At 42.6% G+C, this 19,760-nt stretch overlaps 1 protein-coding gene across 2 annotated transcripts in view; it reads right to left on the reverse strand.

Annotated features, from left to right (window-relative positions):
* The window catches only part of LOC147302269 (ATP-binding cassette sub-family C member 4-like), a 39,241-nt gene extending 19,774 nt beyond the window's left edge, over positions 1 to 19,467 (reverse strand). Inside the window, exons 1-14 of one of the 2 annotated variants that reach the window (XM_086284012.1) lie at positions 19,332 to 19,467; positions 18,952 to 19,104; positions 13,589 to 13,699; positions 13,078 to 13,198; positions 12,600 to 12,824; positions 12,400 to 12,489; positions 9,842 to 10,005; positions 8,004 to 8,129; positions 6,958 to 7,207; positions 6,738 to 6,845; positions 6,534 to 6,623; positions 1,586 to 1,777; positions 919 to 1,013; positions 599 to 685 (exon numbers count right to left, since the gene is read on the reverse strand). In XM_086284012.1, coding sequence (XP_086140138.1) covers positions 599 to 685; positions 919 to 1,013; positions 1,586 to 1,777; positions 6,534 to 6,623; positions 6,738 to 6,845; positions 6,958 to 7,207; positions 8,004 to 8,129; positions 9,842 to 10,005; positions 12,400 to 12,489; positions 12,600 to 12,824; positions 13,078 to 13,198; positions 13,589 to 13,699; positions 18,952 to 19,025 — 1,733 coding nt within the window. In that variant the 5' untranslated portion in view covers positions 19,026 to 19,104; positions 19,332 to 19,467. The other variant, XM_086284011.1, reaches the window with a different exon arrangement.
* Positions 19,468 to 19,760: the final 293 nt, after the last annotated feature.

Here is a 19,760-nt window from a genome sequence, read left to right on the forward strand (position 1 = left end):
GATCCAGATTCATTGTTTGCGTTTGTTTAAAGTGATTACAATATTGGAACTATGACACATTTATAGCTGACTTGTGTAAAATTTGAGTAAGAGAACATTTAAAAGGTCAAACAGGATGTGTGGCAGAAAATATATTTCTACAGGGGGAAAAAAGCAAAAAGTCTGTGGCTGTGATAGAGCAGAAAAGGATCTGTATGCATTACCTCAGCAGTATGTACTTAAAGAAATCTTTATGGCTTTTTCTCCTTATCTCTGTGTCAACTGAGAGGCTTTAAAAGGACTGGTAACAGTTAAATAATGCTTATTTGGAACTGCCAATCATGCAGTGCAACTAAAATAAAAATCATGGCTCGATGTGAGCATAATAATCCCACTTCTAAGTTTATCAGTGATAGTATTGTTAGGTCTTTACTTTACAGTATAAAGTGCCATGAAATGACCGGTGTTGAATTGAAAACTCAAATCTAACCTTACAATTAATAATTCCCTTCGTTTCTATAAAACAGAGATATGTAGCATGTAGAATATACTATACTTCATGTGTATGAATACATATGGGTATCTCTTTGGGACACAGATAATTGTGAGCAGTCATTACTTGTCGAAAAGATGTTTTCCAACTTCTGCATCCACAGCACTTAAAGGGTCATCCAGGAGGTAGATGTCTGCATCCTCATACACAGCCCTGTAAAAAAAAAAGGGCTTTGATTATGGCATGTGAAGTAGAACAACTATAGCAACAGTAGTGTGCATACCTGGAGGTTTAAAAAAATTGCCCGAACATATAGGTTATTGCTGCCTCTATTTTAGGCTGCCTAATAACTCAGAGAAGGAATTCAAATCTGTTGAGGATTATACTAAAAATGGATTTCTCTCCTGTGCATAACAATGACATAACTGCTGTGACTGTTGTCGTACCTCGCCAGGTTTACACGAGCTTTCTGTCCACCACTGAGTGTGGCTCCTCTGTCTCCAATCAGTGTTAGGTCTCCATCTGGGAACATCTCCAGGTCCTGCACAAAATGTACGTGTAACAAAAATAAATGTGAATGCCAAAAATAGGGGAACATTTTAGTCATTTGATAAATATTGGCAGTTTGGTTTTGTTCTTCAGAATATTAGCAAAATAGGCTATCCTGTACTATAAGCACAGATAGAGATTCCAGGACAAGTATTAATGATCGAAACGCAGACTAGGCATTAAAAACATAAGAGGAAAGGAAAAACCTGAGAATAACTAACAAAGAAACTATGAATACAAAACATAAAATCAGAATGAAAACACAACCCAAGCAAACATAATATTCAACAGAAAATTACAACATAGGTTACAACAAGGTCATACAGAAAATATCAAACTGAAGACTGAGATTCCAAAGCTGAAAAACGCTGGGTACAAAACCCAGAATCATGACTAGAAGAAGCCTGAGTTGTGGACATGCATCTGCTTCTCTGTAAAGTCCGGGTCCATGAAATCCACAGTAGTAGTTCAGGCTTTAGAAGCTTTTCAGTCATAGTTTTTCAAGTAGTATTTCTACATTGTAATGAACACAATATTCCGTTTTGATAGAACACATTAGCTCACCTTCTTCAGAGCACAGGCTCTAAGGACCTGCTCATATTTCTTTGGGTTAAGTTCTCTCCCAAAAAGGATGTTGCTGCGAATGGTTCCAGGGAACACCCACGGTTGCTGGGATGCGTAGGTTAGCTGACCTTTGACCTTCAGTGTGCCTGTATCACGAGGAAGCTCTCCCAGGATTGCACTTAGCAGGGATGACTGAGGAAAACATGGATGTCATGCATGTAAGCTGGGTAAATTGCTTTTTTTTTTTTTTTTTTGGTCAGTGACAAATACTGCAATGGTTTAGCACTTTGTTTCCAAGTTGCTATGGTGCAATGGCCCAGACAAATTCTGGACCTCAACACAACTCAAACACCTTGGCAGAACCATAAAAGAGCTGTGTATAAACATATGCCTCTAAACCTGAATAAACTGAATAATGACTGATAAAGTCATACAGATCAGATTTAGCTGATCTTTAGCTACTTTTGCTAAATGTGAATGTACAAGGTACTGAATCATGGGCCACATATTTCATAGGACTCTATGCAGTAACAGAAAAAAACAAAACAGAAAAAAAAGGAAAAAACCTCCACTCTTTTACAAATGAAATCAAGCACACTGTTAAAAGAAAGAATTAAAGGATGTTTTTTAAATAAAGTCGAGTCAGTTAAACTTTTTTTTTTTCGTGTCCCGTTTGGATCTTTAGCCATCAGAATTGTTGTTTTAAGGCCAAGAAAGATGCCAAGCGGATTTATTTTACCAAGTGGATCATCATGGCCTTGCCATATTGGTCCATATGAATTTATTTTATTTTCGGTTGCTATAAACGGGACAGACATGACTGGGGGATAGGACAGGGAGAAAGAATGAAAGAAAGAGAGGGAGAGAAAGAAAACCAAAGGGGAGAAGAGACGGTGAGAAGGGGGGAAGAAAGAAAGAAAAACAAACAAAACACCTGGATCACCTGTATGAAGAAAAAAAAAACAGAAGAGAAAGCAAACAAAAAAAGAGCAACATAATAAAAACAGCACCATCACAATAAACTAGCTAGCTGTAGATAACAGTAGATACTAAATATTAAATGATATTGTGCAGCACGCAAGATAGACAGCACACAATGTGCTTTGAGGCAGCAGCCAAGAAAGGTGTAGTCCGTGTCTGTGAATACCCGTGTGTACACCTGTGTGCATACCTGTGTGGATCAGCATGCTTGTATTCCAAAGGTTTCTCCATGTAACGATCTGCTAGGGAGTGTGGGGAGCCATAGCCCCGTCCACCAGGGTATGAAGCAGGTATGGAGGAGATCCAGGCCCCAGATATCCAGAGGCCCCAGAGTACAAGGACCCGAGGAGAACCACCAAAAGGGGGGGAACCGTGCCACCCTCCTGGGAAGAGCTGAGTAGAGCCCCAAACGAGAGGTCATCCAGCAGCTACGGAGCAGAGGCCAGAGGGGGTTGCAGTGGCGTGCCCGCGGGCTCTGCCGGCAGCCAGCTGTGCCAGAGAGGACCGAGCTTCAGGCCCAGAGGCCAGAGGCCTGAGGGCATCCCACCCCCCGGAAGGGGCCCAGCCGGGCCACAGGCGCCAGGTCCCACCAATCGGCCACCAGGAGTGAGCCGGTACATACATGAGTGCCCAGCCCCAGACGACAAGGACCACCAACACACCAAGGTCTGAGGGCATCAGCCACCGGCAGGGAGTGTGGTGAGGGGAGATAGGCCTCCGTACTTTAGAGGGCCTGAGATCTACCCAGAGAGGTTGAGTCTAAGACCCAACCTGACATATAGACACAGACGAACAAACATACTCCATATCCCAGGTCCAGGTACCCCCGCCCTCAGAGGGGCAAGCCACACCTAGACCCAGGAGATGTAACCCTTCTCTCTGGGGTGGAGGCAAGCGGACCACCTCCTTATCTGCAGTAGCAGGGAGGCCCCGCATCCCAGACCCCAGTCTGACGGCCAGCACCTCCTCCCAGCCCCCCAGCCCTGACGGCCAACAGAACCGGGGTGAGTGAAGACCTCAAACCTCCCTACGCCCGCTCATATGTAGTGTTGCTGTGTGCTGTTCTAAAGTGCATTTAAAACTCAGGAGAGCATGGTACTAGCTTCCTCTCAGAGAGCAGCACGGCTCCTCCCGAAAACCCTTAGTGTCTAAATACATTTAAAATTGAGGGTAGGGCATCAGCGCCCGAGGTGGGTTGGAATACACCAACCATCCTCTGGATGCTGTAAAACGTGCCCACCCCCAAGGCCCTATATGTATGTGTTATGTGAGAGTGTGAGTAATGTGGATGTCTAGGTTGCAGAATAAAATTGAGGCACAGGTGGCCAGAAGGGGACAGAGAGGGAGTGCCTCCCCTGCACCCTGGTGACATACCTGCACCCCAAGCCCTGCGTGTGTGGGTGGGTGTGGTAGAGCGGGAATAGGGAGGCAGCTGAGGATGGGGAGGGAAGAAAGGGAGGGGAAAGTGGCCCCTCCCTGGGGCCAGCTCCCCCGCTGACCCCAGTAGGCACCCCCACACTCTGGAACCCACCAGGGCAAGGGGGCCCAGGCCCATCCGGACCGGGGCCCGCAGCAGCAGCACCGCCCAGCCCCACAGAGTCTGGGGCAGCCCTCCTGACTCCACCCCAGAGAAAACTGCACCCACCCCATCATCCAATCATCTCCCAAACTACACAAGACAATAGATACCCAGGTTGAGTTCATTCTCCACCTCTCCTAAATATCTCTCCCCCCCACCTGCAGAGTGAGCTCCTGTAGTGAGGAGACCACCTGCAAAGATATAACAACCTCCCCACCAGTTAAAGAGCCCCCTAGTTGGGCCGATGCACCAGAGGTCCCCTGCACTGGGGCCGAGCCCCCCTGCACCCACCCGCCCACTGCTCCGGCGACACAACAGCCAGACCGGGGGGCGGAGCACCCCCAGACCCCCAAGCCTCCACGCCCGTCCCGGACCCTCCCAGGGGCAGCCAGGCTACCAGGCCAGTAACCAACGTCCACCAGCACAGACCCTCTCCCATCTCCGCTGTACGCAGCCACAAGGAAAACACCATCCAAGAGCCCCAGAGCTCCTAACCAGGTCATGGTCACATCCCCCAGGTTAGGCCCTCCAGGGAAACATCCCTAGGGACTCCCCAGACACCCTAAGGCCGTCCCTACCCCCATATCAACTACAATAGCGAAGGCAGGACCAAACCATGACCCCCCACCCCCACTAGGTGATGAAGCCGATCAAAGGAGCCCAAAGGGATTGATCAAATGTGATGGCAGAGGTTGTATCAAGACTAATGTGATCTATTAGATGGTTTTTATATTGGTTAGAATTAAGATTATTTTTATTTTTCCAGTTAATGAGGACCATTTTCTTGGCAATGCATAGGGCCATAAAAACAACGTGGGCTGTGTTTATTTCTGCAGTGACCTCATCCAAGTTGCCCAGCAAGCATATTAAAGGGGAGGCTGGAATGTTACATTTCAGACACTTTGATAAGTCTACACATATCTCACGCCAAAATTTCTGAACTGGTGGACAGAACCAAAGAGCGTGGATGTAATTGTCCGTTGTATTTGCTGTGCAGTGTGAGCAGTTGTTGGAAGGCGTATAGCCTATCTTGAACATCCTATGACCAGTATAGTGCACTCTGTGTAATATTTTGTATTGTATTAATTGCAAACTGGGATTTCTGATCCATTGAAAGGTTTTTAAGGATATCTGAGACCAAAGGTTTGGGTCTAAGTTGATTGATAAATCTGGTTCCCATTTTGCAGTAGGAAGGGATATTGATTCATCTATTTTAGAAAGTGTTCTGTATATTTTAGACAATGATTTGGGGGGTTTTAGACTAAAAAAAATTGTACCACAGTTGGTGGTGTTTGTAATTCAGCTTCACTGGGATTAAATTTCTTTTTTACTATGGATTTAATTTGTTGATATTCCAAAATTCGTTTCTTGTTGATCCCATATTGTGTAACTAGTCTGTCAACTAGTCAGTTAAACTTTTGGGATATTGATGTGATCAGTCAAATAGCAGAGGGGGTTGTTAGTCGATACCTGGACCCTACAGAGATTGCACAGGTAGTCCATCTCCCACATGGTAAAACGGTAAATGAAATTCCAGGAGACAAGAAAATGTTCTAGGAGACCTGGACAAGGCTGTTGAAGGCCCTTAACCCATCATCAGGACTGGGATCTGCTCCGTTTTACAAAAGGAAACTGGATGATCACTGCCAAAACCCTATAAAAATGACAATAATGGCGCCAGAGAGCCCAGTGCCCTCTGGTAAGCCCTGTGCTCACCACCCAGCACCATGGAACCCAACTAACCTTTGCCATAGAATACCAGAATTGGTAGGTCCTCCACTTGCGCCCTGTGCTTTTCAAAGATGAAAGCAAGCTTAACCCATGCACATGTGACAGAACTGAAAGGGTCTGGAGAAGTCGTGGAAAAACGTATGTTGTGTAACATCATTCAGCATGACTGGGTTGGTGGTGAGTCACTGGCATATTGATAGAGGGATGCACAAACCTCTACAGGCTAGGCAACGGCACCCTGACTTTCAATAGATATTGTAATAAAGTCCTTGAACTTTATCAGACCATATGCTTGTGGGTCCTGGATTCTTCCTGGTGCACAGCAATGTCCAACCTCATGTGGTGAGAGTATGCAGGCAGTTCTTGAAGGATGAAGGAACTAATACCACTGACTGGCCCCCACACTCACCTGACCTAAATCAATAGAACACCTGTGGGACATTATGTTTCAGTTCATCCAATGTTGCCAGGTTGCACCACCTAACATATTACTCAGTGCACATCAGTAATGATGATTTTTTTCCCCATTGAGATCTGATATGTTATTAAAGTGATTATTTTTTGAGCAGCGTATAAGAATCCGGTAATAAACCGTTAGGTTAAAGACTCCTATAATCTTAGGGTGGATGCTAAAATAGATTACACAAGTTTACTGACCTTTCCGGCCCCCACTGGTCCGATTACAGTCAGAAGTTGATGTGACTTTGCTGTGATGGAAACATTCTGAAGAGATGGTGCATCCAAACTCTAAACAAAGACAAAAATGGCAGTAAGTACTACATCAAACTATAAAGTTTGCAGGAACAGTCATTGTTCTACAACAATATGTTACACCGCTACGAAATATATTACACTATTTACCTTATCCCAGTAGCAGGTCAGTTTCTCGATCTCAATAGAGTTTCCCCCCTTTTCCGCCAAAGGCAACATAATGTTTTTTCTCTCAATCTCTTCCAGTAGGAGAAAATTCTGGGAAAATGATAAACATGGTTTTACACCAGCTTTGGAAATTGTTTGACTATCTTGGACATGACTACTGGATTGCCAACTTTTCCTACAGTTTATGACAGAAATTAATTACCTTAATCCTGCGAATGCTCACTACAGTCTCTGACAACTTCTCAATGGCCAGAGGAAAGAACAGGGTCAGGGTGACCTTAATTGTACCATACAGGGACATGGTGACAAACACCTGGCTGGCAGTCATGGTGTTCCCCAAAAGAGTGTAGACCGTGAAGGTAACAAAGATTATGAGCTTGCTGCTGGCAAAGAAGGAAGCCATGTTGAGTCCTCGTAGGTAGGAGCTCTTTAATATCCGACTGATTTCTTTCCTACAAACATAAGAGAACATATGTAGATGGATTACATAGTTGAAGCAAAGTTTTAAGTTTAAATTTGGCAGGATGTTGAGCAACATCGGTTTCACTTTGATATGTCTATGACAGTAATTATATATTTAATTTTTAAGTTATGAAGGAAAAAGGAAAGAAAAGTCAGAGTGTAGCTTTTTGTGAATTCCCATGTTCTCCCTGTGCCTGCATAAGTTCTGTCTAAGTACTCTTGGTTATCCAATACAGCAGGATCCAAACCTCCCACTGAGTTTAGGGATCACTCTTGATATGAGTTTCAGCAGGAGGACAACAGTACCAATTAAGAACACCCCAGAAAAAAAAAGTAGTAATATAAACTTTTTCACAAATTGAAGAAAAGACAAGCAAACATAAAATGTAAACATGTTGCAAAAGGAGGATTTATGTAAGAGTTGTAGCATTTGCACCTATGTGAAAAACGTGGAAATCCTAAGTGATTTTCAGAAAAGTTAACCTCTGACCTTGGGGTTAAGGTCAGCGGGATTTGAACTTATCTGAGATTTCTAGTAGGTGCATCATTGGTCTGAATTTGAAAATCCTATGTCGCCTCATTCTGGAGTTCATTCACAAACTTGGTATTGTCGTCCTCCCTGTGTTTTGACGACAATACCCCGTGAGCCTGTCAGAGCTGAGGGCTAAATCAGTTGATGATGGAGAGGGGTACCAAAAAAGGATAATATATGCAGTAGTATTCTGCTGGTTCAGAAAATGATTCGTGTCAAAACATTACCAGTTTGTCTGTGATTCTCATCCTTACTTTCTAACTTCAGTCACCAGGGCTGAGAACCATTTCTCCCAGACATACATCTTGATTATCCTTATGCCAGACACCACTTCATTCATGATACGGATTCTGCTGTCAGTAAGGACTGCTGTTTTGCTCCTGCCAAAAAACAACAACAAAAAACTCCACAACATGTCATTGAGGCCGCTAGTTTTCCTAATGATACATTATAAATAACATATTAGTGCATGAGAAAATAGACACAGTCATTGAACATTGTTAAACAGGCCCTGTCATGGTCCTGGGTTTGGACTCGGGTTTCAGAGTTTGGAACTTGTTTTAAAATGTTTTTAGATTCATAGGGAACATTTAGTTCTTAGTTCGAATCTTTTTAGTTCAAGTTTCTATTTCTGTTGGTTGGGTTGTTCTTCATCGTTTGATTTTCTTTGATTCATTCTTGTTGGCTCTTGTTCCCTTATTTCCTCTCCTTGTTTTTAGTTTGTCATATTGAGTGTTTCGGTTATTCATTCCCTGTTTTATTTTGGTTGTCATTTGTTTCTTGGGTCTTGTATTTAGTTTTACTTTCTTTTGTAATCATCTGATTAGTTTCAGCTGTGTCTTGTTTCCCTGGTGTTTCCTGTCTGATTTCTACATTAGCTCCGGTCTTGCAAAATATTTGCATGGCTTCAGTATCAGCTTTAACATTCCCTAGTTATCTAGGTGGACATAAAATACACTAAAGTTAAAAATGGGAGTCCTACAGAGGAGTTTATGTGTGGGTTTGTATGCATCAAATGTGTCTAATGCCAAAGCAACAAGGTTTAGGATTTCTATGACTGCAGTAAAATTCCCTCCATCCATCACTTACTCATCTGACCCAAAGAAAAAAATTAACATAGGACAATCCTTAAGGCTACGATGAAGGTCATTACTGATACAGACTGATTATACAGAACCTTAAACACACTTCGATCAGGTAATAGAGCTCATACTCTTTAGAGAGATCATATAAATCTACATTCTTCATGAAATGCAACAACTCAAAAAAAAGTAGTTTTTGTCACAGTGGTGTGATGATCAGCTGTGCACTTAGCATGCTGAGGTTAAAAACTCAAAATGGATACAGCACAAAAGGCTAAAAGCCAAAAAAAAAAAAAAAGTTACACAGAGAGTATTTTGGGAAATTTGTTGAGAGTTGAGATGTCAGTGGAGGACTTTTTTTGACTGTGCCAATCTTTCTATAATTGAAACCGAGTTGGGAAGAACTCTGCAGAAGTTCGGTAAAATAATGTGCCCACAGTAAGAGAACAAGAGAAACAGAAGGTTTTCTGTGTATTAACAAACACTTCCTGCTTTATAATTACAGGAGAGTCTGGGCAATGAGCTACCAGAACATTTTGTGTAATTTCAAACATTTCTTACAATTGAATTTGTGCGAACATGTCTTTCATTTACTACAGCAACATTTCTTTAGAAAAGAAAAATCACAGCGCCACTCGTCCAGCCTGCTTAAGATCAAAGTAAGTTGTATGTGGCCCTCAAGGTAAAATGAGTTTGACCTCCTTGGTTTACGAAGTACCAGAGGAGGGCAGCAATGCACCTTTGTGTCTAAAATCCAAGAAGAAGTCTGGCAGTCTGCCTGTTTAACCACCTTTGTATGTCTCAGTTCGGGTTTTGGAATTTCCTGGATTAGTCTTTTTTGTGTGTGGATATTTTGGAGCTTGTGAACATCGGGCTTCTACTTTAATAAAAAGGTGTGTTTTACATTTGCCCAATTTGCCTATGAGTCCTGCAGTCGGGTCTTGTTTCTTGCTGGACGTTGAGAGGTCTATAGATTGAAAGATCCATGTACTTCTCCAGTTATCCTTTACCTGAAGATGCCGAAGAGTTTTCCAAACCAGGTCTGTATCGGCATCATAACTGCAATTGTTGCCACACCTGCCAGGCACGAGGGGCCGATCTCATACCAAAGGAAAACGATGATCACCATTGCTTGCAGAGGTCCCGCCCACAAGTAGTGCAGTCTGAGTGTAATCTGTAGAGGTCATTATAAATGACATTTTGAAAAGTGTGTGACATTTGGAAGTGGCGGTCACAACTTGGATAAAACTGTCAGTCACCATAAGGAGCCTGTAATGTAAGCAAACATAGATGCCCAAGATTTGGAGAAATGTGCTAATGGTCAACAAATTTTAGGAATACTCAATAAAGTGTTGGGTAACTACATGCCGATAGAACAGCTTTAAGATGCTTGTGATTCTCGTGTGACTGCAATCACCCTCACATGTTAATCAGTCGTGTCAGGCTTTAAGCTATCCCAAAAATGATTCCTTTGTGGCATTAACAAAATAGCCGCAGAGACTTGCTTTTAATGCCTGACTGCAGTTAACCAGGGTGGATGAGCATGTTTCATTTGTGGAAGTACAGATGTTTTATTCAGATGCCTGCCTAATATTTTTGAAAACAACTTCCTGTGAATTAGACAAAAGTAAACTTAATTGTCCTACCCATACAAAAATTGCCTATATACATCCTTATGACATAGCTAGCTATCAGTTGAAGGTTTGCTCTCAGTCAATCTCATTGATTAGAAGTTATTGTGAGGTCTTGTATTAGCTCAAAATCAGTCATCTTGTGATGACACCGTCTGAACAGGGACTCGCCAGACCTTATGCTCTATAGATGGTGTGCTGTAATCCTGGAAGTGGACAGAAATGTTTCGTCATACAATAAATGTGATCTCTCTGGACAACTTTGTATTGATTTGCTTTATATTGACACTTCCAGACCTCTTCCCTGCCCTATATACACTCAACAAAAATATAAACGCAACACCTTTGTTACTGCTCCCATTCCCCATGGGATGGACGTAGAGACCTAAAATTCATTCCAGATACACAATATAACCATCCCTCCCAAACAGTGGTCACAAATCAGTCCAAATGTGTGGTAGTGGGCACATCTGCTATATTGAGATAATCCATCCCACCTCACAGGTGTGCCACATCAGGATGCTGATCTGACATCATGAGTAGTGCACAGGTGTACCTCAGACTGCCCACAACAAAAGGCCACCCTGGAATGTGCAGTTTTGTCTCACAGCAAAATGCCACAGATGCCACAAGCAATGAGGGAGCGTGCAATTGGCATGCTGACAGCAGGAATGTCAACCAGATCTGTCGCCCGTGCATTGAATGTTCATTTCTCAACCATAAGCAGTCTCCACAGGCGTTTCAGAGAATATGGCAGAACATCCAACCGGCCTCACAACCGCAGACCTCGTGTAACCACACCAGCCCAGGACCTCCACATCCAGCAGGTTCACCTCCAAGATCGTCTGAGACCAGCCACCCAGACAGCTGCTGGAACAATTGGTTTGCACAACCAAACAATTTCTGCACAAACTGTCAGAAACCGTCTCAGGGACGCTTGACTGCATGCCCGTCGTCCTCATCGGGGTCTTGACCTGACTCCAGCTCGTCGCCGTAACAGACTTGTGTGGGCAAATGCTCACATTCGATGGCGTCTGGCATGTTGGAGAGGTGTGCGCTTCACGGATGAATCATGGTTCACATTGTTCAGGGCAGATGGCAGCTGAGAATGTCCCAGTTCTTGCATGGCCAGCATACTCACCGGACATGTCGCCCATTGAGCATGTTCGGGATGTGCTTGACCGGCGTATACGACAGCGTGTACCAGTTCCCACGAATATCCAACAACCTCGCACAGCCATTGAAGTGGAGTGGCCCAACATTTCACAGGCCACAATTGACAATCTGATAGACTCCATGCGACGATGTGTTGCACTGCATGAGGCAAATGGTGGTCACACCAGATACTGACCGGTTCTGGGTCCCCAGACCTCCAATAGCGCAAAAAACTGCACATTCCAGGGTGGCCTTTTGTTGTGGGCAGTCTGAGGTACACCTGTGCACTACTCATAATGTCAGATCAGCATCCTGATGTGGCACACCTGTGAGGTGGGATGGATTATCTCAATATAGCAGATGTGCCCACTACCACACATTTGGACTGATTTGTGACCACTGTTTGGGAGGGATGGTTATATTGTGTATCTGGAATGAATTTTAGGTCTCTACGTCCATCCCATGGGGAATGGGAGCAGTAACAAAGGTGTTGCGTTTATATTTTTGTTGAGTGTATAACATCAAGCAGAGGGTCAAGAGTTCAGATTTTTCATCTTTATCATTCTCCTGTGGCAAGTTAGTGTAGTAACTTTTAAATAATATCTAAAAAAAACCCTGTATTTACCACAAATACCCATCTACTCAAATACCTAATGAAAAAAGGTTTCAAAGGGTACATCCAGGTTAACCCTCTGTCCTTCTGTTGTCTCGGTTACAATTCTCCAAATGTAGTTTCGAGTTGGTTCTTGACCCTTACAAATTTAGGTCATCTGTTGCCTTACCTCATCAAAATGATTAACATCATTTGAAAGTAGGTTCACTATTTGACCGGTGGTTGTTCGTCCGATGGATTCAGTGCTGAGACCAAGAGCCTGATGAGAACATTTTTACTTAACAGCTTGAAAAATTTACAAAATTATTCTGAGAGTTGTGAGCTCAAAAATTTGCATCTCTTGTGCAAATTTTCTGAATCTTCACTGACCTTCCTGTAGATCATGTGACACATAGCCACTCTAATCCTCATGCCTGTTCTTTGGACATGATAGTAGTAGAGATGTTGGAGGATAGTCAGTCCAAACGTGGAGATGGACATCGCAGCAGCGTAAACATACGCCATGCAAAGACTCCTCTGATCATCTGGGTGATAATTCTCAAAGAAAAGGATTATTTTTCCCAGAAGAAGTGGCTGGATCACTTTGATTGCCTCCTTTACGACAAAGACAATAAATACATAATGGAATATGCAAACAAGCTTCACTCTATCCATTACTAGTACTGGATGTGGTAAATTGGTTCAAATATCTGCTAGTAATACAATAATACAGTAAAACTACAGTATTCCTTTTTATTTGAGCTCATCTGAAATAATATGGCCAGAAAACCGCACAAAATCTCAAATACGACCTGTGCATGAATGATTGTTTTAACACTGGTGCCAATTGTAAATATTCACAACATACCAGAAAAAATTCAAATAGGCCGGCTAATGCATAGGACTTTCCATAGCACTTTATAAGAACCCTGGAGAGCTGCGGCTTCCATAGTTCCTTTGAAGCCTTTTTTACTTCCTCGTTCCAACATCTGCAAATCAAATGAATTTATTAGTTGAGCCCAGGATTTATAAACACATTTCCAACAGAGGTGCTTTACTATTTTATGAAAATTATTTGCATTGAAATTTGATGGCAGCAACATATCTCACAAAGTTGGGACAGGGCAAGAGAAGGCTGCAAAGGTAAGTGGCACTAAAAAGAAACAACTGGAGGACTTTGAGGCTAATTAGGTTAATTAGCAGCAGGTCAGTAACACAATTATCAGACCCTCGAAAGCACTTGATATTACAAGCAGTGGCAGGTTGACAGAATGGCAATCCACACTATAAAAAAATAAAACATTAACTTGAAACAAACAGACATGTTTCTTAACCAGCACCACTTCTGGTTTTGTCACATTAGCCTTTTGCTGAAGTACCTCTGCAGCTCCTCTCCCAGGGTTTCAGACCGATCCTCCGGAAGGACACTGTACATGTCACCTTTCTCGAGCCTGTGTTTTTGGCCAAGCTGTAACAGGGGGTTTAACCAACTGAAACAGAAAAAAACAAACCATTTCCATCTGGCAGAGAAAAATACAAATCACTGTGGTTTAGAAAAGACATATCTAAGCTGACTGTGAATGTCTGAACTATTTGTGCTTAATGAGTTATTTGGAGAAACAGTGTTTCTAGTGATGGACTTGGAGGATCTCTTAAAGCTAATGCTGTTCACACATCAAATATCGGCCACAGTCCCGGAAGAACATTTAAAATTACAATGTAAATTCACAGGTATCCAGCTTCTTGAATTAACAAGCAAGTGATGATGATCAGTGTATGAATAACTAATAAGCACAGGAAAGCAACTGGTGCTGAAAGAAAAAGACAGCTCTTTGAGGCTGGCTGTGGGAATGAATCAATCTGCATACGCTGACTTCACACTGCAGTCCAGAGAAACGAATGACTACACCCACTTCTATATAGTCTATATATAAACCTTTAAAAAAGCAGTGTGTACGACTTAGGGCAGCTAGTGGTGAAGTTGCAGATAGCAAACAGCTGCTCTGGCCTCGCCTTCATCTTCCGAGCAAATAGGAATACTTGCTGTGACTGCTAAACATGTTAAATGTCGTCTGTGAAACGAGAGAGGGCCCTGGTTTGTTTCTCTGTAAAGCCTTACAGAGTTCACTGAAGTCACTTAGTGAGCTCATTGCAATAGTCTCATCAGTTTTCTCCAATAAAAAGAAACGGCTGATTAAACTAGATGTGCAATAAAGAACGTGTTTTAACTTCTATTTGCATGAAAGCTTTTCAAAAATACTTGAGAGCCTCAGACTTTGTGAGAGCATCAGTTTGCACATTGGGACTAGACCAAGACGTACATCGGAATGCCCGTAGGGGATATATCACGTGATGTTCTTTAAGTAACTGACACATATTTGTTATGTACAATATGTACAAGCCCCTATGCGAAGGGGAAGCCTATATTCAGTCACCTATGGAATATGGACAGTTTACATTTGACATTTATAGAACGATTGACTTACACTCTCCCTGTAGATATAACGGGCCTTTTTTAAAAGCCCACTTTAAAAAGATCAAAAGATCCGCAAGCCCTTTAAGTTCTAACCTATTTGATTTCTCAGTTACTTGTTACCCGAGTCTTCTAGTCGTTACTGAGTACACAAAAATAAAAATAAAAATTCCCTCTTCGCTCCTAGATTCCGATTCATCTCTATGATATACTTTATTCCCATTTCAGACGGAACGCTTTAATATTTTTTGGGAACGCAGGCATCTGTTCAAAGCAAATGGATTTAATTTTAACAAGTCAGGGGTGAAACTGTTCACCTCCAACTTGTTTTATTCCATACGTCATCCATCCGTGCTTGGTGCCAAGGCTGAGATAAACGAGGAGTTATCTCATAAAGAGGAACAAACAGTACTCCAAGAACAGACAAAGCCCAGCAGAAACCTTGAGGAGGAGCTCCATTTGCCCCCACCCGGGAAGAGCCTCAGAAAGGAGAGACATCTAAGGCAAGAAGAGGGGTCCCTATTTGCCTCCAACTCTCTCAACAACACCAACGACCAGGACAAGGGACCACGACCTTCCCCAGTCCCCCAAACCCCTGACAGGCCATCACCCTCCTCCCCCTCCCTTTCTCCCTCCTCCCCACACCTGAAATTCACTGAGGAGATGATGGAGCGGGTCAATGCTGGGCTCAGATCTACCCCCCGTCCCAATCCCTTTTTGTCCCCCATAAACCCCCCACCAGAGCGGCCAAAGGTTCGCCATCGAGCCCCACCCTCAACAGAGCAATCGAAGTCACATTGCCCAGCCTCGCCCCCCTTAGTTCCTCTTCATGCCCTGTCTCCGCAGTCTGATGCGTGATGTGTGAAGGGTCCGGGCTGTGAGGATTATGGCAGTGATGACTTTTCCCAGGAGAAGCTGGGACCCTGTTTACTAGAAGGTTTTAAAATTTCTGTACTTTTAGGTGACAGGAGACATGTGGCCTGGTCAAAACACAGAGAGCTGCACTCTAAAAGATCTTTAAACATAGTAAACATACCTTGTGTGCCACAGACTGCTCCCAAACACGAGGGGACAAGTAATACCTCTAAAACACTTAAGTTGGCTTTATTAAAAATGTTTTCCCAGCTAGAGATCTAATGTTTAATTAATGATTTAATCACTGAGCACAGCCTTGATTTTATGTTTTTAACTGAAACTTGGTTGGACCAAAGTAACAGTGGAGCTGTTCTCATCGAGACAACCCCTCCTAACTACAGTTTTATCAGTGAGGTCAGGGCGAGCAGGAGAGGAGGAGGGGTTGCTGTCTTATTTAATGAATCATTTCAATGTAAGCAGCTATCTCCTGGAAGTTTTCAGTCTTTTGAATATGTGGCTTTACAGCTGAAGGCCCCATCCAAAGTTGTGTTTCTTAATGTTTACAGGCCTCCCAAATACTGCACAGACTTTTTTAATGACCTCAGTGAACTGCTGTCTGTGATCTGTGTTGATTTTGACTGTGTAATTATTGCTGGGGATTTTAACATCCATGTGGACAACCCTCAGGACAAAGGGACTAAAGACCTGAATAACACTCTGGGCAACTTTGGGCTGACTCAGCATGTAACAGAGGCCACACATAATAGAGGACACACTCTTGACCTACTGATCTCCAAAGGCCTGAGCATTTCAAAGGTTACTGTGTCTGATGTGGGCCTGTCTGATCATTACTGTGTTTTCTTTGAAAGTAAAATCTCAGCCCACACAAATATATCAACAACAGTGATCACAAAACGGTGTATAACTGAACACAGTAGTGCAATTTTTAACCAGGTCTTCCCATTAACACCTGACCTGCCCAGAGGGTCAGTCAATGAGCTCGTCAATAGCTTCAATGCTAACATGTTAAATGTAATGGACCCAATTGCTCCCATTATGGTGAAGGTTATCTCTGGAAGGAAAAAGTCTCCATGGAGAAACTCCACACTGGTGAAAAACGAAAAAAGAGAGTGTAGGAAAGCTGAGCGCAGATGGAGAAAAACAAACCTCCAGGTTCATTATGACATTTATAAAGAGAAACTTCACAATTATAATTTACAACTGAGGAGTGCAAGGAGGTCCTACTTCTCTGACATCATCACTAAAAACAGCCATAATGCTCGGGTCTTATTTTCTACAGTTGACAGGCTAACAAACCCTCCTGTGTCAGTGGCAGCTGAACTTCATTCGACCATGGCCTGCAATGACTTTGCCAAATTCTTCACTGAAAAAATCCAAAAAATTAGACAAGCAATTGGTACATCAACAGCAGATCCAGGATATGTACTGTGTCCACCAAAAAACTGTTTAAACACCATGAAACAGTTTCAACCTATTAACAGCAAAGACCTGGAGGACATCTTAGGTAAACTGAACTCCTCCTCCTGCTGTTTAGATGTCCTGCCAACAAGTTTTTTCAAAAAGGTCTCAAAGACTTTAGAGTCAGACCTGTTACAGATCGTCAACTTTTCTTTATTATCAGGTGTGTTTCCAGAATCACTAAAAACTGCTGTAATCAAACCTATACTGAAAAAGGACAATCTTGACAAGACACAAATGAACAACTACAGGCCGATCTCAAATCTCCCGTTTTTAAGTAAGATCATTGAAAAAGCAGTTTCTCAACAGCTCAGTTACTTCTTAAAACAGAATAATTGCTACGATGCCTTCCAGTCAGGTTTTAGACAGAACCACAGCACTGAAACCGCTCTGACCAAAGTGTTTAATGACATATGTCTGAATACAGACAGTGGAAAAATGTCAGTCCTAGTTTTACTGGATCTCAGTGCAGCATTTGATACAGTTGACCACAACATATTACTCAAACGACTGGAGAACTGGACAGGTCTTTCAGGAACTGTACTAAACTGGTTCAAAACATACGTAGAAAACAGGAAATACTTTGTATCAATAGGTAACTTCACATCTGAGCAGACAAGTATCACATGTGGAGTTCCCCAAGGTTCCATCTTGGGACCCCTTCTGTTTAACATCTACATGCTCCCACTGGCACAGATTATAAAGAACAACAAAATAAACTATCACAGCTATGCAGATGACACACAAATATATATCACAATGTCACCAGGCGACCGAGGCCCTGTACAGGCTCTTGGTAAATGCATTGAGGAAATCAATGACTGGTTGTGCCACAATTTTCTCCAGCTAAACAAAAACAAAACTGAGGTAATAGTCTTTGGCGCCAAAGAAAAACGATTACAGGTCACCAGAGAACTTCAATCTATACATCTAAAAACCACAAACCAGGCGAGAAATTTGGGTGTAGTGATGGATGCAGACCTAAACTTAGAAAAACACATTAAGACAATAACAAAGTCAGCTTACTATCACCTCAAGAATATATCAAGGATAAAAGATCTGATGTCTCAACAGGACCTGGAAAAACTAGTCCATGCATTCATCTTTAGTAGGCTTGATTACTGTAACAGCATCTTTACAGGTCTACCTAAAAAATCAGTCAGACAACTACAGCTCATTCAGAACTCTGCTGCTCGAGTCCTCACTAAGACCAAAAAAGTGGACCACATCAGTCCAGCTCTGAGGTCCTTACACTGGCTGCCTGTCCGTCAGAGGATAGACTTTAAAGTTCTGATGCTGGCCTATAAAGCTCTGAATGGTTTAGGACCAAAATACATCAATGACCTCCTGACCCAGTATGAACCATCCAGATCCCTCAGGTCATCTGGATCCGGTCTTTTATCAGTTCCCAGAGTCAGAACCAGACACGGAGAAGCTGCATTCAGCTTTTATGCTCCTTATATCTGGAACAAACTCCCAGAAAGCCTCAGATCAGCTGAAACACTCAGTTTATTTAAATCCAGGTTGAAGACTCACCTGTTCTCAGCTGCATTTGAATAAAGCACCAAATCCACACTTTAAGCTTAAATTTCAAAACTTACATTTAACTACTGATTTTATCTACTGTTCTGATTTTATCTGTTTTGATTTTATATACTGTTTTGTTTGTTTGTTTGTTTGTTAATTAGTTAGTTTATTTGCTTGTTTTAATCAATTTTAAATCATGCTTTTTATTTGTTCTTGTTTCTAATGTCTCTGTAAAGCACTTTGAATCACCTTGTTGTTGAATTGTGCTATACAAATAAACTTGCCTTGCCTTGCCTTGCCTAAGTGCTGTCACTCAGTGCGGAATAATTTGCAGAAACTTTCTTCTTTCTTTTGACTGATATACTAACAACATGCTGAGGAATCCAATATCTTCATTAATGCACTTACCACAAAAAGACCCTTGAAAAAAAGCTGGCAGTGGCCAAAGGATTGCGCCTGCTGTCTGCCTTTGTAGTCTCCATATTAGATGGGTGCTCTGAGGCTGCTGTCTGTACCCATCTGTACACCGTGTTCACTCAGGGATAGGGTTGCCAACCGTCCCTTAAAAAACGGAATCGTCCCGTATTTAGAAACAAAAGTACACGTCCCGTATTGAGCTAATAAGGGACGCACTTTGTCCCGTAATACAGTGAGAATCAAAAGTAGTCTATAAATGTTAATGGAATTAACGCTTTGTTTGAAAACATAATTCCCAGCCCCTCTCCTGCTTTGTGACCAATGAGCTGACAGCACACTTATGACAATTCGAGTATGACAATTCAGATTACCGCTTATCTCATTGGTCGAGGAAAGGTCGCTTGCGGAGAAAATACCGGAAGACAACAGATGACCACAACAACAAGCATGGCCAACAGGGAAACAAACGCTGACACTGCGGTGCAAGTCTCGGACGACAGTACACGTAAAGCACTGCGGTCAAGTGAGCCCTCACTTACGAAGTCGCAGTCAAGCTAGCCGCCCCGCCAGCCGCACCTAAAATGTTGTTGCACTACTCTTACGCATATTACGGTATAGGTGCCGACTGGCTTAGAAACGCAGTGTTTTCTGTCCTGACACTATTTTACTTCACAATCCACTCCCAGTTTTGGTTAATCTCCACTTTCACCCCTGTGATCCACAGCCCAAATTACTGTATGATTCAGAGAAAATTAACAATAAAATTTACCCAATTTACTCAACTATACTTTTAATGTCCT

The sequence above is a fragment of the Aulonocara sp. 'chitande type north' Nkhata Bay genome, linkage group LG23 (genome assembly GCF_057382095.1).
Source record: "Aulonocara sp. 'chitande type north' Nkhata Bay isolate Kocher_YH1m ecotype deep benthic linkage group LG23, A_spYH_male_GT1.1, whole genome shotgun sequence".
Classification (NCBI taxonomy): domain Eukaryota; kingdom Metazoa; phylum Chordata; class Actinopteri; order Cichliformes; family Cichlidae; genus Aulonocara; species Aulonocara sp. 'chitande type north' Nkhata Bay.